This window comes from Schistocerca americana, chromosome 6 (assembly GCF_021461395.2).
Source record: "Schistocerca americana isolate TAMUIC-IGC-003095 chromosome 6, iqSchAmer2.1, whole genome shotgun sequence".
NCBI lineage: Eukaryota > Metazoa > Arthropoda > Insecta > Orthoptera > Acrididae > Schistocerca > Schistocerca americana.
The window spans coordinates 205511097-205537420 of record NC_060124.1 but is presented as its reverse complement, the minus strand read 5'-3'; the positions used below and the strand labels follow the sequence as shown (position 1 = coordinate 205537420).

At 44.7% G+C, this 26324-nt stretch overlaps 1 protein-coding gene across 1 annotated transcript in view; it reads right to left on the bottom strand.

The window, feature by feature from the left end:
* LOC124620052 overlaps positions 1 to 21036 on the bottom strand; it is a 155141-nt gene extending 134105 nt beyond the window's left edge. The window contains exon 1 of the mRNA XM_047146719.1: positions 20976 to 21036. Coding sequence (XP_047002675.1) covers positions 20976 to 21036 — 61 coding nt within the window. The remainder of the gene's footprint in view (positions 1 to 20975) is intronic.
* Positions 21037 to 26324: the final 5288 nt, after the last annotated feature.

The window sequence follows — 26324 nt, the reverse complement described above, 5'->3', positions numbered from 1 at the left end:
TTTACTCAGTAGCACCCCACACCGATAGGCCTCGAGTTGCCGCTGTATGTCTCGTGCGAATGCGGTCACTGTGATGCCGGTTCCCCTATCTGTGGCGAAGCAAAATGCAGCCGTCATTTTGAAACATGCGGAAACTGGATTCGTTCGGAAACACTATCTGATGCCACTGCTGTCCCATTGACGGCATCTAGCATGTTTCTGCACATTCGTCAAAGGTAGGCGGAGAAGCGGACGACGGTCTGTCACCCCTGATAGTTTAGGATGTGTTCCACTGTTGCGCCAGAGCCGAAGAGGACGCACATGTGTCCTGGCCATTCGGAAGAGGTATCGATTTTCTCGGGGGGGGGGGGGGGGGAGATGGGGTGGTCTGGGAATCATTCTGCACACTCCCGCTGCACTACCGAAACACTTGGTCCCACAAGAGCAGCAGTTTCCCGGATACGTGATCACATTCCCTCACGCCAATAATGCGCCCTCTTTCAAACTCACTGATTTAACGGTATGGGTCGCGCAAACGTGTGCGAGTCACACTGACCCATTACCTTCGGTTCATAGCGACAACTAGAGAGCCATAGGCACATTTCACCTGTAGGTGGTGTTGCGCCGCGATGTTGACCTTGAAACCGTGGGCCGACATGGTTCAAATGGTAATCAATTTCTGCAGAACATACTGATGTACACGTCCTCTGAATATAAAGGCGTTATCTCTAGTTGTTGAATGTGTTCGGTTTTTTTTCTGAACAGGGGTGCATATAATTTTAAAAGGCACCACAAGGGTGTATGTGCATCAGTGTAAACGATATGTTCTTGTGAAATCGGTTGAATCTATTTACAGTAAAAAATAAATCTTTGTAGTTGTATGCACAAGTTAAAACTGACGCCAAGCTTTCTCTCCATTCATATAGAAGGTATAATCTTACGAAATTGGATGAATCTTCCTGAGGCACCGTTTACTAAGTAGGCTGTTTAGGTTTTTATATTGGTAACGCCACGTTGCGCTCTATATGAAAATCACTGGCTGTGCTGTGTGCAGTCTGTGGCTGGTTAGCATTGTTGTAATATTCGCTATTGTAGTGTTGGGCAGTTGGCTGTTAACAGCGCGTAGCGTTGCGCAGTTGGAGGTGAGCCGCCAGGAGTGATGGATGTGGGGAGAGAGATGGCGGAGTTTTGACAGCGGATGATCTGGACGTGTCTCCATCAGAGACAGTAAATTTGGAAGACTGGATGCCATGAACTGATATATATATATATATATATATATATATATATATATATATATATATATATATATATATATATATAATGACTTTTGAACACTATTAAGGTAAATACATTGTTTGTTCTTTATCAAAATCTTTGATTTGCTAACTATGCTTATCAGTAGTTAGTGACTTCAGTAGTTAGAATCTTTTATTTAGCTGGCAGTAGTGGCGCTCGCTGTATTGCGGTAGTTCGAGTAACGAAGATTTTTGTGAGGTAAGTGATTTGTGAAAGATATAGGTTAATGTTAGTCAGGGTCATTCTTTTGTAGGGATTATTGAAAGTCAGATTGCGTTGCGCAAAAAATATTGTGTGTCAGTTTAGTGTTGATCAGAATAGGTAAAGAGCGAAATGTCTGAGTACGTTCAGTTCTGCTCAGCTATTTGAAAAGCAAATAATGTAAGAGGTTTATCAGCACAGTCATTCATAAATTTTTCTAAGGGGACGTTTCAACTTTAGCAGGAGTGTTGTGTTGTGAGTGGGAGAGCTGCGTCCGTCCTGCCAACGAAGGCCACGAAGGGCGCTTCAGGGATCGATAGCCAGCCCGGGGACTGCGCGACGACTTATCAGCTTTCATTACGTGTGCCGCAACGCCATAGGTACACCGACCGATAAGCTGCCCTCACCTGCTGAAGCGCGAGTAACGTCTACAAGAGACAGAGGCCCTCCGTCATGTTTATACGGCCTTGGCAGCCGCCCAACCTCCACAATGAACACAGTGTTCCCTTCTTTTATTGCCGCTTGTCGAACCCCGAATTGTAAAACGATGGCAAGCTGCAAAATTCGCGTTCGGTAATTGAACAGTTGTACACTCCCCAGCTCTCACAACACCACTGAAACGTCTCTGTGGGGTCGTTTCGTAAGACGCTTGTCTCACTGGATTCTGTGCATCCTATTCTGTCCACCGCCTGATTGCGGTTTAATTTATTAACTCTCCCAGAAAGACTGAGCAATCAAACTAAGGCTTATTAAATGATATTATGTTTCATTTTTTTGTGTTCCATAGGAAATCATGACCTGTATTTATTAAGTTTTTCGCTTCACCCTACCAAATGTGTGCGTGAATGTGACTGAATGAGTGTTTTTACGAGTGGTTTCGGTTTTCTTTTGTAGGGGGGCTGAGTCCGTTGTCGTGCAGGTGCTGTTTGCTTCTCGTTTGGAGGGTAGCACGGGATGACCAACTTAGGATCCCAGTACCTGGACAGAGAGGTTTACCCCTTTTAGTCGAGGTTGGTTTGCCTGTCAGGTTGGTGGCGGAAGCCTACCCCCCCGGGTAGCTTCCGTTGCACCGGTAGTTAGGCGAAGCTCGGTAGAAATAGGACACACTGCAGCTAGTGGCTGGTGAGTACAGTTCGTAGCTCCTAGAGAAGGTTACTGCTGATAGGAAGTAGGTCGAATTAGCCTATGTTAAACTCATGGAATATTTAAGTACTTCAGCTTAACTGAAGCGTTTGTAGTTACGTATTTTCGGAATGTGGCATAATTATTTTGTTAAAAAAATCGGCGATGATGATGGTTGAAATTAAAAGTGCGGAAGTTGCTTTGTTCCTTTCGGACATCATGGTGTGGAATTTCTAGCAGTGAATATGTTTAGGAAAAGCTAGTCAGTGAAACTTCGGGTGAACGTGAGAATAATAGTGTTTTCGAGCGAGTGTGATTTTTATTGTTCGTATTTTCTATGTTTTCGTGGAAGATGCTATTGTCTCTTGTGTTCGTTTTGTACCTCGTTTTTGGTAACCGATGATCCTTCTGGTCTACCACTGCACTCCAGTAGGTTCTCATATTACCAGTTTAATTGTTTCTTGTGGTATAATTTCAGTAAAATATCAGTTTTTCGTGCACATAGAGGAAATGTTGGTAACGGTTTGTTTCTGAATGGGCCACGTGTAAGTTGAAACGGTTGGGGGGGGGGGGGGGGGTTCTGCCTTACCGAGTTAATACTACTTCATGGTGGCAATATCATTCTGGTATTGCACCATTAAAATTTCTTACATTTGTGCTTCGTTTAATGTCTAATTTCTGAACAGTTAACCCGTAATCAAGTTTACCACGTGCTGAAGTTCGACCGTTCGTAAGCGGCAGGCCCGGTTTCCATGTCGTGTATCTACTCTACAAAACCCTGCGAATCGGATAAACCTCTTCCCAAGCTAGTGCATGAGCACAATGATGATAGGTATCTCTAAGAACTATTTCTGTTGTGGGTATAGAGATGGAATGATTGAATTATTGTTTTCCACTTCCCTTTTGTGTGTTTTTTCCTTTTTAATTTCGCTATTCTACCATTTTTGGCGAATTATTTAGTTAATTTTTTAAATTCAGTCATGTGTATTCATAGGATGTGCATCAGATTCAGTCATGAAATAAATGTGCTACGTAAAAGGTAAATTCTGCGTCCTTTATCTAAAATTAGTATTCTAGTCCCCGTTTTTTTTTAAAAAAAAGTGAATCTGCTTGCTTGTGATGAATAAAAATGGGAGGAAAAATCAAAGTGAATGGGTGTACTGTCTCAAAATTAAGGAATTCACATTTAATTAAACAAGCTCATTGATGTACGACATACAATGCTGTTCATATTGTCATTTTCTTTGAAAAATTTGCATTCTTGTAATTAAATTCTTAATTTAATTAAACTGATAATTTCCAGTTCTGTCTTTTCTTAATTGTTAGGAGGGGCTTGGGCTGTTGGCGACCCTGTAATTTTAAATTTATAATTGTCTTTGTGAGGTGGCCTAACCAGAAATGGCGCACACAGGCTACATCTCCATTATTCTTGGTACGTAATGTATGTTAAGCCTTGGCTAGCATCCGTTTACAGTTCTACATACATACTTTACACTACTTTCTCGCTCCCACGTGTGAAGAAATCTGGAGTTTTAAAAGCATCATTGTTATTGAACAGACTGTTGGGTAGAGAACGGAAACTGTCGATATCTTTAAGGAGAAGGAGGGTAGAGGGACGAGCAGATCAAAAAAACATGCGCTTGTGAAGCTACTTCTCAACCAAGGTCCTTTCTTCAATCTAGTGTCGTGTGTTAGAGTGTTATCTTGCAGTAACAGCACCTGATGCAATCTAATATGCAATTTGTGTCACACCTGGCAAAAGGTAAGTTCATCGGACATGATATGAGTTACCCTATTCAGATCACAGTGTTCACTATGGAGCTCTGAAGATGGTGTACAATTGTTAAGGTACGATAGTATGCCGTCAGCTGCAGGCTTAAGTCATGGCAGCGAAGCGGTTTATTAGTATTTATTTATTTATTTCATTAACAGTACAGAGTAACCCACTGCCTTGAAATGTAAGGTGGGTCGGATGCTTCTGAATCTAATAGCAATGACTTCTCATTGTTACAGTCTTATTGGTATATAGTTGTTAATGCTTTTTTAAAATAATATAAAGAACATAATATATAAAGATTTCTCTGAGGTTACAGCGAATTGAATGCTTAACAACTGTTATAATGGTTCCGTATAATTTGTTACTACCTAGTTGATGAGAATATAATTTACACAATGCAAATGCCAAAGAAAAATAAGAAAAAGAAAATGTAACACAATGAGCGTGGTTAAGAATAATTTGTAATATATATAGGGAAGTAATATGCTGTATTTGGATGACTAACACAGTCTAAGTAGTATGTTAGTTAAAAATGGCCTAGAATGAAATTTTCATACAGCGGAGTGTGCGCTGACATGAAACTTCCTGGCAGATTAAAACTGTGTGCCGGACCGAGACTCGAACTCGGGACCTTTGCCTTTCGCGGGCAAGTGCTCTACCGACTGAGTAAGTGTCATCACTTCTGTCTCTGTGCTGTTCATTTTTGGAACACACCCTACGACCAGCTTAGAGACAGAAGTGATGACAGTTTCTGCAGGACCTGACCATCATATTGCACGACAACGATCAAGCACGCACAGTGCAGGCTGTTACTGATTTGTTTGACTGATGGGGCTGCTAAGTGCTGTACCACCTACTGCACTCCCCTGACTTAAGCCCTCGTGAGTTCAACTCGATTTCTAAACTGAAGGAAACACTTCACAGCATTCGCTTCAGAACTGCTACAAATTCGTCGGGCAATACACCCCGCCGTTCGAACTGTCAACACAGCTGGCACTGCTAAGAGTATCCTACGACTTCCTCATCGCTGGCAACGGATTATACACAATGCTGGTGATTACTTTGAAGGTCAGTAAAACTTTGAAACACGTATCTATTTTGTATGAGCTGTAAACAAATAGTTGCCACTATTAAAGTTTCAACCCTCGTAGATTTGACTGACTTATCGTGCAACCGAAGTTTAACGAATTGCTCTTAACACTCATGTGGATGACGTCACACATTTTGTTATTTAGAGTTAATTGCCAATTTTTCCACAATAGAGATATCTTTTCTAAATCGTTTTGCAATTTGTTTTCATCTTCTGATGACTTTACTAGAGGATAAACGACAGCATCATCTGCAAACAACCTAAGACGGCTGCTCAGATTGTCTTCTATATCGTTTATATAGGTAAGGAAAAACGTAGGGCCTATAACACTACCCTGGGGGACGCCAGAAATAGCTTCTGTTTTACTGGATGACTTTCTGTCTATTGCTACGACCTGGACCTCTCTGACACGAAATTATGAACCCAGTCGGATAACTGAGACGATATTCCATAAGCACGAAATTCACTACAATCCGCTTTTGTGGTACAGTGTCAAAAGCCTTCTGGAAATCTAGAAATGCGGTATCAATTTGAAACCCCTTGTCATTAGCAGTCAACATTTCGTGTGAGGAAAGAGCTAGTTGTGTTTCAGGAACGATATTTTCTAAATCCGTGCTGACTATTTGTCAATAGACCGTTCTCTTCAAAGTAATTCATAACGTTCAAACACTAAATGTGTTCCAAAGTCCTGATGCATATCGACGTTAATGATATGGGCCTGTAGTGTAATGGACTGCTCCTAGTACCTTTCTTGAATATTGGTGTGATCTATGCAACATTCCAGTCTCTGGGTACGGATCTTTCGTCGAGGGAGCGGTTGTATATGATTGTTAAGTAAGGAGCTATTGCATCAGCATACTGTGAAAGGAACCTAATTGGTATACAGTCTGGACCAGAAGACTTGCTTTTATTAAGTGTTTTAAGTTGATTCACTACTTCGAGGATGTCTGCTTCTACGTTACTCATGTTGGCAGGTGTTCTTGATTCAAATTCTGGAATATTTACTTCGCCTTCTTTGGTGAAGGAATTTCGGAAGGCTGTGTTTAGTAACTCTGCGTTAGCAGCTCTGCCATCGATAGTATTTCCATCGCTGTCGCGTAGAGAAGGAATTGATTGCGTTTTGCCGCGTGCATACTTTGTATACAACCAGAATCTCTTTGGATTTGCTGCCTGGTTTCGAGGCAAAGTTTCGCTCTGGAAACTATTACAGGCATTTCGCTTTGAAGTTCGTGCTAAATTTCGAGCTTCCGTAAAAAATCGCCAAACTTGGAGATTTTTCGTTCGTTTAAATTTTGCATGGTTTTCTCGTTGTTTCTTCAACAGTGTTCTGAACAGTTTCGTGTGCAAGGGGGGATCAGGTCCATCGTTTGTTAATTTATTTGGTACAAATCTCTCAATTGAACTCGTAACAAGAAACGTGGTTCGTTCGATCACGCGATAGGTTTTCACTGATACACCGGTCCAATCTTTATGATCCCCAGCCCACTGAAATCTTGACCATGTCGTTGAGTCAACATGCGAACATGTGGGCGTTGTCTGCTGCATATACTTCTGTTGAACAGTGTAAGCTGAACGCTGAGCTCCTGAACACTTATACCTGCACCAGCATTGTGCTCTGCCGTGAGATCTGCCACAGATCGCGGCCTGCCCTGCTTCACAGAGCGTGCTAGACTCCGACTTCCACATTCTGTGCTGGGGCCTGTACGTCCACAACCCTGTCTCCAGCTAGGGCTTTCACCGTCGCTCAACCACTGTCCCTAGCCACTCAGTACAGTAGCATGCGGACCGCCGACCAGCTACGCGTGTCCCAGATCCTCGTTCCAGATGCCGGGCCGTGACAATCGGCCCTTTGTCAAAGACGTTTATGTCAGTGGATTCCCCATCTAGGACCGCTATCGTCGCTACAATGACTCCCCATGCGTCTCTGCTGCACTTGCATGCGAAGTCTGTTCAAAAAATTCCGAAATACTCTCCTCCACAATTAATAACCGCTGCCAATGGCGTTTCCACTTCAGGAAGCAGTCTCGACATGCCTCTTGTTGGGATGCACGAAGGGCCATCTGCGAATTTTCATTTATCTCGTCTATCGTTGCAAATCTTCTTCCTTTCAACGGGGTCCGCAGGGGCCAGGTCTGAAAAGTACGGAGGATGAGGCAGCACGGTGATTTCGTTTTTTGTGCAGTAGTCGCGTACCGTGATGCTAGGGCCATTAATTGTCTCGCCACATTTCAAGCCGTTTGCTTCTCACATTTTCTCGCAGGCGTCGCGACACGTCTCGACAATACCACAGATTAACAGTTTGTCGTTGTGACACGAATTCATGGTGAACTAACACTGACCTGAGGAGCATTTTTTGGTCTTGGAGAATTTTTTCCGACTCACTGTGAAAATTGATCCATGGTCTCAATATATTACCGTACACCCACGTCTAATCACCAGTTACGATTCTGTTAAGGAACATCTCTTTCTCATTTGCGCGATCCAAAAGCGCCTTAACAAGTCTGTGTTTGCAATGCGAATGATGTCAGACATAGGAGATATAAATATAAAAAACTGGCATATTTTGCTTATTTTCACTCCATTATGTCATATGGTATCATATTTTGGGGTAGCTCCACAAACAGACAAAAAATTTGTAGAGTACAGAAGCTTATAATAAGAGTAATGAGTAGTGTAAATCCAAGAACATCATGTCGAAACCTATTCAAAGAATTGGGCATATTAACCACAGCTTCTCAGTATATGTATTCCTTAATGAAGTTTGTTGTAAATAATACATATCTTTTTCCAACTAACTGCTTAGTACACAGTATCAATACTAGGAATAAGAACAATATACGTAAAGATTTAAAATCACTTACTCTTGCCCAGAAAGGAGTCCAGTATTCAGCAACGCATATTTTCAATAAGTTACCAGCAACCATTAAGAGTTTAGTTTCAGACAAGGCACAATTTAAACATAATTTAAAAGAATTTATGGTGGCCAACTCCTTCTATTCCATCCATGAGTTTCTCAACAAGTGCAGTAGACCATTTAATGAAAATGTATTATGCTTTAATTTTTGACAATACTTCGTTGTAACGGCCAAGTAACTACCTAGTGTGTGAATGATGGATGTATGGAAAGCAGATGTAAGTCTTAAGTCTGTAAATAGTGGAAGTTTAATTTCAAATCTTTTACATAATCTGATTGTTCTTAACTGAGGATCACTGAAATGAATAATTTACTTTAACACGATGTATTCCAGATGCTGTGTCAGGATTTCATGACGTGATCCAACTGAAATGCTACATTCTTCTGCAATTTCTCGGTTAGTCAGTCTTCTATTGGCACGCACAATTTCATTGTCGTTCCTGACTTGAGAGTCTTTGGTAGACGTCGACGGGCGTGCTGAACGAGGGTCATCTTCAACTTCCGTCTCGTCATTTTTAAACCGCGTGAATCATTCGTAACACTGGGTACTGCTTAAGAACTCGTCAGTGTAGGCTTCCTGCATCGTTTGGTGTATATCTGTAAAGTTTTTCTTGAGTTTCATGCAAAATTTAATGCAGACGCGTTGGTCCTGTAACTCTGCCATCGTGAATTCGCAAACTTTGCGACACAACGTCCTTCTCAATATAGCACTGAACAATAATGAACAGACATACACAATGAAACTTCCGGCAGTTACACAGTGCAGGGACGCCAATCCCATTTCGCTCCAGCACGCCTTCTTCTTCTTCTTCTTTTAGTGTTCAAACCTGACGTTGGTGTGCAGCAGAGCGCTATTTCTTTTTTTCGTCTGCCTTTCTCTTCATTTCCACGTACGTGTTACATCCAACAACAGTCATGATCTGCTACATGTATGATACCCTTGGTCGCCCCCGCCGATTCCTTCGCTCAATAGCTCCTTCTGCTATTGTTCCAGTGATGTTGTTGTGTCGTAGGATGTGCCCCACAAGTTTGTCTCTTCTTGTTTGGATGTACCTCCACAGAGATCTTGTTTCCTGCACTCTTCTAAGCACCTCTTCATTTGTTACTTGGTCTCTCCAGCTGATCTTCATCATCCTTCTGTAGCACCACATCTCCAGGGCCTCTAGCCGTCTCCTCTCTTCTCTTCCAATTCTGCAAGTTTCACATCCGTATAGGGCCACACTCCAAACGAAAGCTTTCATGATACGTTTCCTTATTTTCAGACTGCTACCATCCTTTGTGATTGTGCTTCCCAGGTAGGTAAATTCCTCTACCACTTCCAGCTCCTCTCATCCAATTCTCATTCTCAGAGGTTCAATTTCTGCTTCTGTATTGCATACCAACACTTTAGTTCTTTTCTTTGTTTATTCTCATTGCATATTGATTACATAGTATCCTTTCCATTGTTCTGAGGGCTTCCTCTAGATCTTCTATTGTCTCCGTGGCAATAGCAATATCATCTGCATAACGTAGCATGTCTATCTTCTGCCCATTAATTTAGATCCCCACCTCCTTAGTTTCTCGAACCTGATCTATAGCTTCCTGGATGTAAGCCTTGAATATAAGAGCACACCTCTGGCGCACAATTACGAGCGTTTTGTAATTTTTTGAACAGACCTCGTACTTTCCTCGCCGCGTCTCGTGCCTGCAACGCCACCAGGTACCGCTGAGCAGTGGTCATAGTGTTATGGCTCATCAGTGTTTACAGGGTCTCCCATCCCGATATAACGTTGTGTCCAGAAGCAAAATAAAAAAATGTCTCAGGCAGATGTCGTTTATGTACCATGGTCACATTGACCAGCATCAATGCGTTCTTGTATCTTTGTTAGTGTGGTGTCTTCCGAAGAGCGAGGCTTCTAAACAACAGAATATAGTTGCTGCAAGGCGCATCGACGAATGATCGACACCGGCGTAGCCATCCCCAGAAACGTGTCGCAGCCGGGAATCGAAACCGGGCCGTTGGATATGACATTCCGTCGCGTTGACCACTCAGCTACCAGGGGCGGACAGGGTGACAATTATTGAACTATATGAAGTCTATGCAAGGGCGATGTACTTGAGGACAATATTATGGAAATAGAAGAGGATGTAGATGAAGATGAAATGGGAGATATGATACTGCGTGAAGAGATTGACAGAGCACTGAAAGACCTGAGTCGAAACAGGGCCCCAGGAGTAGACAACATTCCATTAGAACTACTGACAGCCTTGGGAGAGCCAGTCCTGAAAAAACTCTACAGTCTGGCGAGCAAGATGTATGAGACAGGTGAAATACCCTCAGACTTCAAGAAGAATATAATAATTCCAATCCCAAAGAAAGCAGGTGTTGCAGATGTGATAATTACCGAACTATCAGTTTAATAAGTCACAGCTGCAAAATACTAACGCGAATTCTTTACAGACGAATGGAAAAACTGATAGAAGCCGACCTCGGGGAAGACCACTTTGGATTCCGTAGAAATGTTGGAACACGTGAGGCAATACTGACCCTACGACTTATCTTAGAAGAAAGATTAAGGAAAGGCAAACCTACGTTTCTAGCATTTGTAGACTTAGAGAAAGCTTTTGACAATGTTGACTGGAATACTCTCTTTCAAATTCTGAAGGTAGCAGGGATAAAATACAGGGAGCGAAAGGCTATTTATAATTTGTACAGAAAGCAGATGGCAGTTATAAGAGTCGAGGGGTATGAAAGGGAAGCAGTGGTTGGGAAGGGAGTAAGACAGGGTTGTAGCCTCTCCTCGATGTTATTCAATCTGTATATTGAGCAAGCAGTAAAGGAAACAAAAGAAAAATTCGGAGTAGGTATTAAAATCCATGGAGAAGAAATAAAAACTTTGAGGTTCGCCGATGACATTGTAATTCTATCACAGACAGCAATGGACTTGGAAGAGCAGTTGAACGGATTGGACAGTGTCTTGAAAGGAGGATATAAGATGAACATCAACAAAAGCAAAACGAGGATAATGGAACGTAGTCGAATTAAGTCGGGTGATGCTGAGGGTATTAGATTAGGAAATGAGACACTTAAAGTAGTAAAGGAGTTTTACTATTTGGGGAGCAAAATAGCTGACGATGGTCGAAGTAGAGAGGATATAAAATGTAGACTGGCAATGGCAAGGAAAGCGTTTCTGAAGAAGAAAAATTTGTTAACATCGAGTATAGATTTAAATGTAAGGAAGTCGTTTCTGAAAGTATTTGTATGGAGTGTAGCCATGTATGGAAGTGAAACGTGGACGATAAATAGTTTAGACAAGAAGAGAATAGAAGCTTTCGAAATGTGGTGCTACAGAAGAATGCTAAAGATTAGATAGGTAGATCACATAACTAATGATGGAGTATTGAATAGAATTGGGGAGAAGAGGAGTTTGTGACACAACTTGACTAGAAGAAGGGATCGATTGGTAGGACATGTTCTGAGACATCGAGGGATCACCAATTTAGTACTGGAGGGCAGCGTGGAGGGTAAAAATCGTAGAGGGAGACCAAGAGATGAATACACTAAGCAGATTCAGAAGGATGTAGGCTGCAGTAGGTACTGGGAGATGAAGAAGCTTGCACAGGATAGAGTAGCATGGAGAGCTGCATCAAACCATGTCTCAGGACTGAAGACCACAGCAACAACAACAACATGAAAAAACGTAAATTACTTACAAACTATGGCGTGCGCACATTGTATTCAACATTTAAACGTCACTACAGATATTGGGATTTAAATTACATGTTCGATATGCCTGCCATCATTGCCGATGATGTGGCGCAGACGAATAGCGAAAATCTGCACGATCCGTCGGAGTGTCGGAAAACCGATGTTGTCGATGACCTCCTGAATGGCTGTTCTTAACTACGCAATGGTTTTGGAATTATTGCTGTACATCATGTCTTTAACACACCCCCGCAGAAAGGAGTCGCACGCGGTCAGGTCCGGAGAATATGGCGGCCAATCGAGCTCCATGCCAATGCCCTCTTGTTGGCCCAGAGCCTGTATGCGGTCGCCAGAGTGCTCCTCCATGACATCAAACACCCTCCTGCTTCGGTGTGGTCGTGCTTCCTCTTGCATGAACCACATCTTGTCGAAGTCAGGGTCACTTTGGAGAATGGGGATGAAATCATCTTCCAAAACCTTCACGTATCATTCGATAGTCAATGTGCCATCAAGGAATACACACCACACAGTCACCTGTTGAGGGTGTAGAGACGTCTCGATAGCGAAAAGCGAATTCTCCGTCCTCCAAATTAACCAATTTAGCTTACTGACGAACTCATACAAATGAAAGCGGTCTTCGTTGTTAAACCAAAACATGCAGCGCATATTGATTCCCATCATACCCCGCGGCCAACCATTGAGTTCGAACGTCGTAACGCAAACCGCTCAGACGATTTTGTTTCATATAGTTCAATAATTGTCATCCTGTAAGTTTGAGTATGGGAAAACTAGTACGTAAAGTAAAGACACAAGGAGATGTAACATGTTTTGAAACTAATTGCAGGCTGAAGCAAGGGGATGCACTGTAATGTATGCTTTTTAATATATCACTAGAGAAAGTGATGAGGCCAACTGAAATCAACACAAGAGGCACAATACACAATATAAAGGAGCAGGTTCTGGCTTATGCAGATGGTTGGTTGCTTGATTTGAGGGACGTGACCAAACAGCGAGGTCATTGGTCACATCGGATTAGGGAAGGATACCGAAGGAAATCAGCCGTGCCCTTTCAAAGGAATCATCCCGGTATTCGCCTGAAGCGATTTAGGGAAATCACGGAAAACCTAAATCAGAATGGCCCGACGAGGATTTGAAACGTCGTTCTCCCGAATGCGAGTCCAGTGTGCTAACCATTGCGCCACCTTGTTCGGTATATGCAGATGAAGTGGATATCGTTGCAAGAACAGAACTAGCTGATAAAGATGTTGATAATTCTTCCGGGTTATATTGTCGTGGTCCATAGAATACTCCTATTCCTAACGTTTCGTCCAATACTACGTTGGACATCCTCAGAGGTATGGCTGGTCTTGTTGAGTCCTGCCGACTGACGTTGATAAAGTCTTCTACTTCCATTCCACAGAAGGATAAAAAAGTTTTGCTGAGACCCATTGTTAGTGCGATTGATTCCCCTACTTATCAAATATCTAGGTATCTAGCTACTTTTCTACAACCATACATTGGTAAGACTGATTCTTATGTGAGGGATTCACGTCATTTTATTGAGAAAATTGAAGGTCTAACCTTGGTTCCTGAAGACATTTTGGTCAGTTTTGATATTGTATCTCTGTTTACTATGATTCCGGTCAATGAAGTTATGGTTTACATAACGGAAATTTTCCCTGAAGATCTGACCGCTCTGTTTAGACACTGTCTCAAATCTAATCAGTTTCAGTGGGATGAGGAGTTTTATGAGCAAGTGGATGGTGTTGCCATGGGTAACCCGTTGAGCCCTGCGATTGTCAAATTTTACATGGAGAAATTTGAGCAATTAGCGTTCAATAAAGCAAATAAGAAACCATGTTGTTGGTATCGTTATGTAGACGACACATTCGTGGTTTGGACACACGGTAAAAGAGCCTTAGACGAATTTTTTTACTATCTTAATACCATAAATCCTAAAATTCAGTTTACAATTGAAGTGGAAAAGGACCAGGCTATTTCGTTTCTCGATGTGTTAGTCATGAGACGGACCGATGGCAGTCTAAAACATAAAGTGTTTCGGAAGAGCACACATACTGATAGATACTTACATAAGAACTCCAATCATCATCCACAACAAAAAAGAGGTGTAATCAAAAGTTTAGTGGACAGGGCAAAACGGATTTGTACGCCGGAACATCTGGATACGGAACTGAATCATCTGAAACAGGCCTTCGAAAAGAATGGGTACTCAAACAAAGATATTAATAGAGTTTTAAGACCTAATTACAGCAGGCCAAAGGACAAGGATGGTACACAACAATGGAAGATCAAGGTGTCTTTACCTTTCATTAGTAAGGTTACAGATCGAATAGGCAAAATTTTCTCTGAAACATAAAGTGAAACCGGTATTCAAACCTACCAGAAAAATAGGACAAGTACTTCGTTCTGTTAAAGATAGAAGGCCACCATTATCATCTAGCGGTGTGTACAAAATTCCGTGTACCTGTGGCAAGGTCTATATTGGTACTACGAAAAGAAGTGTGAATGCTAGGGTAAAGGAGCATAAAAGTCTTTGCCGACTGGGTAAAATAGATAAATTGGCCGTTGCGGAACATGCACTTCAGTCCGGTGACCATGTAGTTAAGTTTTCTGAAACTACAGTTTGAAGTGCTACCACGAACAATTATCCACGACTGTATAGGGAGGCTATTGAAATTTATAAACATGAAGATAATTTTAATAGAAAAGAAGAGGCCTTGAAATTAAGCGAGATATGGACAGTGGCGTTACAGAACCAATAAGTGATTTTTATCTATGACGGACTCTTAACGATAGTTACATTTTATCTTTGACTAGTTTTCTCTCTGCTACTATGTGCTGGCTAGACCACGCCCACTTTCCTCGGTATGTAGGCCGCTCTCCGACGCCCGACTCGTCAGTCGGCAGGACTCGGCAGGACCAGCCATACCTCTGAGGATGTCCAACGTGGTATTGGACGAAACGTTAGGAACAGAAGTATTCCATGGACTACGGCCATATAAGCCGGAAGAATTATCAACAACAGAACTTCCGGTCGTGAAAGCCTTCATTGTATGATTAGCTGATAAAGAAACACATAGGGCACTGGTGGCAGCAACAATAGAGATGGGACTGGAAGTGAACGCCAGTAAAACCAAATAGCCGCGCGTTACTATGCGCCTTGACAGTTCGCGCAGCTCCTCTTGTCGGAGGTTCGAGTCCTCCCTCGAGTGTGTGTGTGTGTGTGTGTGTGTGTGTGTGTGTGTGTGTGTGTGTGTGTGTGTTATTCTTAGTGCAAGCTGGTTTACTTTAAATTAAGTAGTGTGTAATCCTATGGACCGATGACCTCAGCAGTTTGGTCCCAATTAAAAAACATACATGCGAATAATAATACCAGAACCAAATACAGCGCTACAAATTGACCAAGTACAAATAGAACCCGTTAGTGAATTTGTCTGTCTAGGAACTATGGTAACAGAATAATATTAGCATCGAAACAAAGCAGGCTGACGTCACAACTTATGTTCAGAAATTTGTCCAATGGAACAAAATGTCAACTGTATAAAACTGTAGTATGTGAGATATTAACACGTAGCTCAGAACACTGGACAGTGACAACATGTGAGGAGCTGGCAGAAAGGGGTTATATAAAATCTATGGAACGATTAATGGAGGTAGTGAGTGGCGTACACGACATAATTTTGAACTTTACAGATTATATAAAGATCTTGAAATCATAAAGTTCATTAAAACAGATCGCCTGAAATGAGTCGGCTGTGTTTCTCGCACACATGAGAACCCATGGTACAAAACCCAGTGAGACAAAGGGAAGACAAAGACTTCAATACTTGGATGACACACAAGAAGATCTATAAATCATTGGTGTCAGAGGATGGAGGCGCAAATCGTTGGACGAATGCAATGCTGTTGTACAGCAGGCCAAGGCCCATCTAGGGCTGTGGAGAAAAGAAGAAGAAGAAGAAGAAGAAGGAGAATAATGAAAGTAGTATCCTCTCGGTCTCTTGCTGGAGCAAAGAGAAAGAACCCACCATTGTACCGACAGAGGAGTGTATTTTCGTCCAGTACAACGGTTAGTTACGAAGGTATGAGAAGCAGTACGACTTTTCTAAATAGCACTCTATATTTTTACCTGGTAATCCACTTCCTTTCCTCGAGAACTGGTCAAAAAGGTATCACAGTGTACCATCCACATAAACAGTACTAGTACAAGTACTGGGGTAATGCATACTCGTCCACTTAATGGAGTTGACAGTAAACAAATGGAAACAGAAGGGAAAAATGTAAATGTCATATGCCATTGTTGGCTGGTAATCGCATGAGGTGCGATCAACCTCATGTCGAAAAGGGTGTTCCTCTTCTGCGCTCACTGGTCCCTCGCCTTGCAGATATGTAGCCTACTCAGGAACTTTACGCCACCACGTCTCCTCCTCTTGCGGGCCAAATACTGGCTTTAAAAAATTTCAGCCACCATTATCATTCGAAGCAGCGTAAGTCAGTGTCCAGAGCCAGCGCGGACATTAACGACTTTTTTTTTTTCTTTTTTTTTTTTTTTTAATAGAAGCCCGAGGGGAGGTTGGGGGCAAAGAGGGCTGGGGTCATCTTCCGATGCCTGGCCATAATGTCCCGTTCCCGCCCTTCTGGAGCCGAGGAAGCAAAGGGGCCTTACAGGATTTTTCATTTTTTTTCATCAGATCCTACTGCCACCATCAGAAGCCTCCGAGTCATCTTCGCGCAAATTAATAGAGGTGGACTCCCTCTAAACCGTTTCCTCGGAGGATCAATCGTGTTCCGTGAGTCATCTTAAAGTGTGCCTTCTAATGCCCCAGTGGGTACGGGGATCCCTGTATAATGCGCCTAAATAATTCGCTAGTCGTAGAACGCATGGTGTCGGAATGCATCGTGAGTCCTCGTCAGGTGAAACCACAAGTCGAGAACGCTTTCGGGCGCGGCTTCCAAAGCGTAATACAGCACCACGCCTTTCAGCCAGTTCTGGCGGTGAGAAAGTAAGCAGTATCTGAGCATAGGAGGTTGTCCAGCATGATAGACTCCAGCTGTAGCTGCAACAGGAGCGCCAGCATACATTGCATAAGAGGCCAACAGCTGCCCGTGACAACACTTGTAAAGTGGTGTGCATCCAAATCGACGACTGCACAGTTCGAGCTCAACGGGTCGTCCGTAAGATGGATGATATGGTGGCGCTGATGTGAGGCTAATTTGCCATTCGTCACCATGAAGGAAGAGGTTCAAATGGCTCTGAGCACTATGGGACTTAACAGCTGTGGTCATCAGTCCCCTAGAACTTAGAACTACTTAAACCTAACTAACCTAAGGTCATCACACACATCCATGCGCGAGGCAGGGTTCGAACCTGCGACCGTAGCGGTCCCGCGGTTCCAGACTGAAGCGCCTAGAACCGCACGGCCACACCGGCCGGCCGAACGAAGAGGAAGGGGCGTATGTGGGGAGGTATGGGGTTTGGGTGAACCGCCACATGCTGGTCCGGTGGATTGCTGGGTGGCCGACCGCAGTGGTTCAAATGGTTCAAATGGCTCTGAGCACTATGGGACTCAACTTCTGAGGTCATTAGTCCCCTAGAACTTAGAATTAGTTAAACCTAACTAACCTAAGGACATCACAAACATCCATGCCCGAGGCAGGATTCGAACCTGCGACCGTAGCGGTCTTGCAGTTCCAGACTGCAGCGACTTTAACCGCACGGCCACTTCTGCCGGCGACTGCAGTGGCCGAGCGGTTCTAGGCGCCTCAATCTGGAACCGTGCGACTGCTATGGTCGCAGGTTCGAATCCTGCCTCGGGCATGGATGTGTGTGATGTCCTTAGGTTAGTCAGGTTTAAGTAGTTCTAAGTTCTAGGGGACTGATGACCTTAGATGTTAAGTCCCATAGTGCTCAGAGCCATTTTTTTTATTGCTAGGTGCTGCTATTCTGCCTTGTTGCTGGGTTGTTATGCGTGATAGAGGCGGTAATAGTCTTTCGTGCTCGGCACTCTCGTCACCGGTGGATGCTTGATCATGTAGCTCAGTTCGACCAGGAAATCTCGGATGAGGGCGAGAGGCAGAGCTATGTGGCCCATGGTGGCTGATGGTTGGAGATCTCGGGATGCGACGATCTGAAGCAGCATCCCCGTGAAGCTGGTGGCTGCTGCAGTCCATGCAAGTCGCGTCATTGTGCATATGAGTCAAACCCAGACCTCCCGTCAGTGGTGGCCTCGTTCAAGTAGTGTAGTGGACTTTGACTATTTGACCTGTGCTTAACAAAATGCCCATACGCTGCTGTAAGGTGGAGAAGGCCTCTTCCAACATCCATATAAGTCGTCTTGCTCATGTTGGCGACGCTGCCTGATACCGCACTGTAGCGATGCAACCATTGAAGAATCGTTTGGATTTCGTCGCTCGGCCGCGCCGAGAGCACCACATCTTGAGTGAAGGCACCACATTGGAAGGTTACATCTCAAGGGTAGATGCCATCCAGTCATTGACGAAGGCTGTGTAGCGCGGGTTCGAGGGTCGCCCCCAATAAGACTCCTGATAAAGGACATCTCTGTCACACAAACCATTGAAGAAGAGTGATGGGTCCATCAGCCTTTGACCATAGCCCAGGAGTGGACCCTGTGGATTAAATGTAGGATCAGTCTTGCTGACGCCTGGGAGAGCCCCGTGCTTTCAAGCACGGCGCGAAAGAAACTGGTTGATACGAACAAAGGCGTGATCAGAATCGACAGCGACAAGGGTGCCATGGAGGCGGCAGGCCAACGCCAGCTGCGTGACATCGCTGTAGGCGCAAAGTGCCCTGTGGACTTTGTTGTCGCCGCCTAAATATGTCTGGTCAGGAGGGATCATGTGTCTGATCGTGACCTGAAGATATGTGCAAAGGATACAGGCGAAAAGTTTATAATCCGCATTCAGGACAACAGTGTGAACCGCTCAGTTCTGGAACCAGTATCATGATGCCTTCAAGAAAATCTGTGGGGATGGGAAAATGTTCATGGTGGAGGTCTTGAAACATCTGAATTCACTGAGCGCCCTTCAGGGAATGGAAGGCATGGTAGAATTCGTTCAGTAAGCCGTCTGGTCCCAGTGATTTATTTGGGGTGCCGCATGCCAAGGCCACTGTTAAGTCTTCAGCAGTTATGGGAGCCATTAGAGGGTCATCCTGAGCCACTACTCTGGGGACAGGGAATTCGCATGGGATGCCTTCATAATTGTGAACAGTCCATGGATCATTGGCATAAAACGAACTGGAATGCTGGACAAACGCTGGAGTGATGGCACACTGGTTGTCGATGCGTCTGCCTGCTAATGTCTCTTCTGATTTTATAAGGCAGGCGCTTGCACTGGCGTCTCTCTCGGATAACATGATATACAGACGCCATTTTACTGTGGATGATATCCTGCTCTCTCGCCTGGACTCGGGCTCCATCAAGCTGTTTTGTGGTGAGACAGATTAGGCGAGCTTTGAGATAGTTAACTGATGTCCGCACATCTCGTGACAACTGTGTCATTACTTCTACATCTACATTGATACTCCGCAAGCCACCCAACGGTGTGTGGCGGAGGGCACATGACTTATGTCATGTCTGATAAAATTCCAACATCGCCCGACGCCAGCATGAGCTGTCATGGGCATATCCCTTGAGCAAGCATTGGAGAGCCAGCTTGGTGCAGTCGAGCCACCAGTGTAAGGTGGAAGGATGTGCATGCTGAGTCCAGAGGCAGCGGTCCCATGTAACAGAAATCTCCCACAGACATGTGTCTTCATACAGATGGGATTTGTTCAGTATCAACTGACCAATGCTTCGGCATGTGAGTTGTCAGGAGAGTGTGACTGAACAGATGTATGCCAAATGGTCGGTGAAGGCTGTCGGCCACAGTTCCACATCCTTTGTTGTGGCTCAGAGTCCTCAGGAGACATATATCTGGTCGAGGCGGCTGGCGGAGTGGTAGGTGAAGTACGCATAACCAAGTTGTTCTCTGTGAAGGAGACGCGATGTGTTTTGCAACGCCAGATTCCACACGAGTGCCTGTAGTGCCAGGCAGGTAGAGTAGTGCACCATTTGGTCTGCAGCATCCAGGACACTTATAAAATCACCACCTATGACGTAGTTCTCGGTATTCCCAATGCAATCTCGTCGAATTCATCGTGGGTGGCGTTATGTCCTGGAAGGGGCGTATACATTGACAATACAGATGGAATCACCCCACTATAATGGCAAGGCCTCAGGAAGATGGCAGATCGTGACGCCTGATACCTCAAAGTTGTCATGTAAGAGGAAGGCGGTTCCACTGGTAATTTCGCTAGATGGAATGCTGTAGGCTGTGACACGCAAAGGTCCAATTGCAGCTCCAGGTGGACTTCTTGAAGGAGGGTGATACCCAGGTCTGGTGCCCACTGCATGTCATGGTTCAAAATGGCACTGAGCACTATGGGACTCAACTGCTGAAGTCAAAAGTCCCCTAGAACTTAGAACTACTTAAACCTAACTAACCTAAGGACATCACACACATCCATGCCCGAGGCAGGATTCGAACCTGCGACCATAGCGGTCGCGCGGTTCCAGACTGCAGCGCCTAGAACTGCTCGGCCACTCTGGCCGGCACAGCATGTCATGGAACATGCGTGTTTTGATGACAGTGTATGCTGTCGATGTTGTCTGTACCCACACGGTAGGATTAGGACATCTTAAGACTGGGCCTCTTGGTGGTAATGGGGCCGCTTGGTTACCCAGCCTTATGGCAGGCATATTTAATGTGGCCCTTCTGTGAGTGTCAGACTCCCCCTTCCGTAAGTGGGGCGCTAGTCCCATGTGGCGGAGGTGCATGAAGCGTGTCTGGTGCATCCTCTACCTTCATTAGTAGTCCAGTCACCAACCAGGGAAGGGGTGAGCAATTGGCTCCACCGCCTGGTCTTTATCCTGAGGAGCGTCGGTCATGGTGTCGTCTGGAGTGGGCTAGGTTCAAAATGGTTCAAATGGCTCTGAGCACTATTGGACTAAATGTCTGAGGTCATCAGTCTCCTAGAACTTAAAACTACTTCAACGTAGCTAACCTAAGGACATCACACACATTGATGCCCGAGGCGGGATTCGAACCTGCGACCCTAGCGGTCGCCGCGGTTCCAGACTGAAGCGCCTAGAACCGCTCGGCCACACCGGCCGGCGAGTGGGCTAGGCCGCCGTCCTGTCCGCAGGACAGATGCCTTCCTTGGGGCGGTATTATTAAAGTCTGTTGGCAACGAAAAGTCAGAGATGATTTCGGCAGCTTGGCCCCTGTCTCCACCCTTTATTCCGTCGAGAGGCGGCCGTTGTTTCCGGGACTGCGTGTCCATCCACATCGAAGGGCCGTTGTCATCACCTTCGGTCGTGAGGCAGACGTCTAGGTCCGATGCCTCTGGTACGACGACGGTTGTGGTGGTAGCTGTCGCCATGTCCCTCAAGGGCGTCTGTTCGTGCAGCTCCGCCGTCAAAGCGTCATCGATGCCTGCGCTCACGTTCGCGTGAGGCTACCTCATATACGCGGCGTCTGTGCACAACGGCCGCACCGCTTCCACGTTCATAAGCGGTAACGCGGTCGGCACCGCTGCGTGTACTGGTTCCGCCTTAGTACCTGGACGAGGCGGTACTGTAGGCACTTTGATAGGACGAGGCCTTCCTGTCCAAAGCTGGAACATGTCTGCGGTTGTCCGTCATAAATAATGATGGATCGGCAACCGCTGATGAACACGTACGACGGCACGTGTTTGTGGAGTTTGATGGACACCATTGAGAACGTGATACTCTTCTATGTAGCTAAAGACCGTGTCATTCGGCCGTAACGCGTCGCTGCCGGGACTTCAAACGGCAGTCCGAATATACGCACCGTACGCACCCCCACACCCGCGTAGTCCACAGTTGCCGATCTGACATTACCGTCAGCATAGCGAAAGCGGTAGTCGTTGGTGGAACGTTACGGCAAGAAAAAAGGAATAAAAGCGAGATAGTGTTAATACTTTCATCCTTCTTTACCTCCTCCGTATTACTGCAGATGACGTGTCACTGAGAACATTTGTACTGTGCATGCAGTACACGTGAGATGCCTAGTTGTTTCCACTGCCCTGTGTGGAATACAGAAGTTGTTATACACTTCACTAACCTGCTGTCTTCATGATGTCCCCAGCGCAGAAAACAGCACGCAGGTCGTGGATTCTTTTTCTTGAGGCTGAAATTAACTTCGCAAGGAACTGCTGCTACGAATAAACTATAACTCATTTGGGATGCCACTTGCGTTGTTATTGATATAGACACGAGAAACTATTCTTGATCACAACGTATTGAACATATCTTGCCACAGTCATTACATCTGGTTAAAATAACATGAAATACATCCTGACACAGACAACATGTCTGCCTACTGGAACCGTCAGAACTGGAGAATAAAATTACATGAATCAAATACTACTATTACAGACAACATGTCTGTGGTGTCACCGCCAGACACCACACTTGCTAGGTGGTAGCCTTTAAATCGGCCGCGGTCCGTTAGTATACGTCGGACCCGCGTGTCGCCACTGTCAGTGATTGCAGTCCGAGCGCCGCCACACGGCAGGTCTAGAGACACTTCCTAGCACTCGCCCCAGTTGTACAGCCGACTTTGCTAGCGATGGTTCACTGACAAATTACGCTCTCATTTGCCGAGACGATAGTTAGCATAGCCTTCAGCTACGTCATTTGCTACGACCTAGCAAGGCGCCATTATCAATTGCTATTTATCTTGTGATGCATGTACCGTCAGACCGATGTTCACTAATTATGGATTAAAGTTAAGTATTCCAGAAGCTACGTACTATTTTTGCTACTATAAGACCTTGACCTGTTCCAGACCTCACGCCAGCCAGCCTCCCGTCCTTGTGGATTGGCTGTCTTGCCAGTCCACAACAATGCTGTACCTAGCGACGGTCGGAACTGTAGTAAATAAAACTGCATGAAACAAATACTGCTATAACAGACAACATGTCTGTCTACTGGAACGGTCAGAACTGGAGAGCCGGACTGCCCGAGACACTTCGGCGTGACCCGAACCCCACCGAAGTGCATCGGCAGTAATATCGTCAGTCTTTTGTTTTAGTAATACTTTGATTTTAATAATTTTGAAATGACTGATTGATAGCTGGCTGTTCAGAGGTGTTTATTTTTTTAAAAATGAAGTAATTTGGATGACAGGTTTAATTAATAATAGAAACTAAATTTTAACGTTTTGGCACCCTACCGTCGAACACAGCAGCCAATCACAGAGCAGCAGAATCATTCAGGCGGTCTTCCTCACGGGAATGGTACCGAATCTAACATCTGTCACCGGTACCTCATCCCACATTGCGTCATCTCTATGCTTCTTGCATCTCCACTGCCCTGGGAATAGCTTCCTGGAGCCTAATATGATGGCTGAATAAGCCAGAAATATTACAACGTCGGACAAGGCTGACACAACGCTCTTCGATCTTCATCTTGAGGTAGATGTACAGGAAATGGTAGACAGATGGACGACCATCAGCTCGCAGGGATCGACATGGATGTCCTCTCTCAAAAACCGTTCCATTTCATAAGCCTTCGGACGCGCGTAGGATTCGTCGAACGTGAGTTTCACCGTCTCCTGGCGGTAAGAGAACGCCATATCTAGTCAGAGCTCTCAAACACAACAACGATTTCGGTACCGCGCACAAGCAGGTAAACAAACACGCGACAGCCAACCTCGCCTACGTAGGCGGGTAAAACACAAGGAAAATGCACAGCGGTTATTCAGTCAACCGCGTTCAGTTGAAGGTCACGAAACGAAAGCAAGCTGTGTCAGACCTTCAAGTCAGACAAGCAAACAACCGACAAACGCACGCACTGGATTTCAGCAAATCCGAAATAGACAATTGCAGGACACGTCATACCAACCACCGCAAACCGGGATAACTTCACCGTAGCCTCTGGTACTATCACAAACTAAACTCATTATACACGGTATTATAAAAGGTATTAGAACTCAGCCAACCACATTTCTATCAGAGGCAAGTAACTCAAATTCGCTGGCCGGAGCACAACGGGAAATAACGCTGCCTAGTTCTGTAAAGTATACTAACAAAAAATTACAACTAGTACTAGTTCAGAATCGCTGATAACTAGGAAAATTGTTTCTACATTACTTTGTACAGAAATATGAGCAGGAATAAAAAGGCACGAAGAGAAGCCATGAAGGTTTAATTATTATCTTGAAAATAGTAATTTTTGCTCGTTTGCAGGTACATGGATGTAGGCTTGAGACGCACTGAAGTACCCGTGCCGCGGCGCTGTAGCACGCCGCTGGGGAGCTAAAACGAAACGGTGAAGCCCATTGTTATGAATGGGCTGCACATGCAAGTGTCTGCAAACAGACAAAAACAAATAAAATTTCCGGGCTGAGAGGCCTTGGTCGATCTGTAAAACTTCTTCTTAACGTTTCGTTACCAACTGCGGGCAACATCTTCCGAGTTGAGTCAATGACTGGCTGCCAGGCCGTGGAGGTTTCTTTTATATAGAGCGCATAGAGGGCACCACCATACCCCACGTGGGGCCGACTATAATTTTCGATTGAAGGTAATCGATCGTCACATCGTTGGTGCAAAGTAGTCGCCAATATCTTACGTAACTTGAAGCCTTCCTCTTTTCTATTAAAATTATTGTGGTGTTTCTGAATCTCTATAACTTGTTTACACGTGCGTGCATAACGATGCGATGTCCTGGCTAGCACGCTAGTCTCACTAAATTTTATTTCATGATCACCGTCTTTAAAAACATGTTCCGCTAAAGCTGACTGTCGGTATGCCCCAGTCGACAGTCCCTTTTTTGTTCGGTTTAGCGGGTATTGAAACTTCTTTTCGTTATTCCAATATAAATCTTCCCACAGCTACACGGGATTTTATACACCTCAGGAGTTGCTAAGGGTTGTCGAGCGTCTTTCGCCGATCTTAAACCCTCACTAGTCTTCTTGGTGGGTATAAAGATTGTTTCAACTTGAAACTTGGCCAGTAATATTGTGAATAAATGGAAGAAAAACTTTTCCAGCTGACAGTTGTTGTAGCTGAATGTTGTCAGACTCTTTTCTTCTGGGATGCACTGCTCGATCTATCTCGTTGTCAGCGTTCTTAAAAGCCGTTCACAAATGATTTATTTCATCTTGCAAATAAACTGGCTCACAGATCTTATTAGCTTCGTCAACCAATGTTTTAATGACGCCTCTTCGAACTCTTAAGGAGGTAACGGTCGGTGTGCGCATCTTTTCTATACACTTTATGCCCTAGACTCCCATCTGCCCGTTTAATTACTGAAACATCCAAAAAATTAAGTTGCCCGTTACTCTCTTTCTCCATAGTAAATTGTATCTTTGGATTAATACTACTTAGGTGCGCCAAGAAACCCACAATTCCTCGTCACCGTGATTCCATATCACAAAAGTGTCATCCACATACCGATACCACTTCAGAGCTTTTACTGGCAGACTGCAGCGCGTGCTATTCAAAAAATTCCGTGTTTAGATTAGCAACAGCTGGAGTCAGAGGGCTGCTAATGGCCACCCCTTCGGTTTGTTTGTAAAACTCATTATCATACTGGAAGTAAGTCGTGAACAGATAATATCGAAACAGAGCTGCTATATCACTGGGAAATATATCAGCTATGTATGAAAGAGCTTCGTCAACAGGAACTATGGTAAACAGGGATACCACATCAAAACTGACAAGGATATTACATCTACATCTACATTTATACTCCGCAAGCCACCCAACGGTGTGTGGCGGAGGGAACTTTACGTGCCACTGTCATTACCTCCCTTTCCTGTTCCATTCGCGTATGGTACGCGGGAAGAACGACTGTCTGAAAGCCTCCGTGCGCGCTCTAATCTCTCTAATTTTACATTCGTGATCTCCTCGGGAGGTATAAGTAGAGGGAAGCAATATATTCGATACCTCATCCAGAAACGCACCCTCTCGAAACCTGGCGAGCAAGCTACACCGCGATGCAGAGCGCCTCTCTTGCAGAGTCTGCCACTTGAGTTTGTTAAACATCTCCGTAACGCTATCACGGTTACCAAATAACCCTGCGACGAAACGCGCCGCTCTTCTTTGGATCTTCTCTATCTCCTCCGTCAACCCGATCTGGTACGGATCCCACACTGATGAGCAATACTCAAGTATAGGTCGAACGAGTGTTTTGTAAGCCACCTCCTT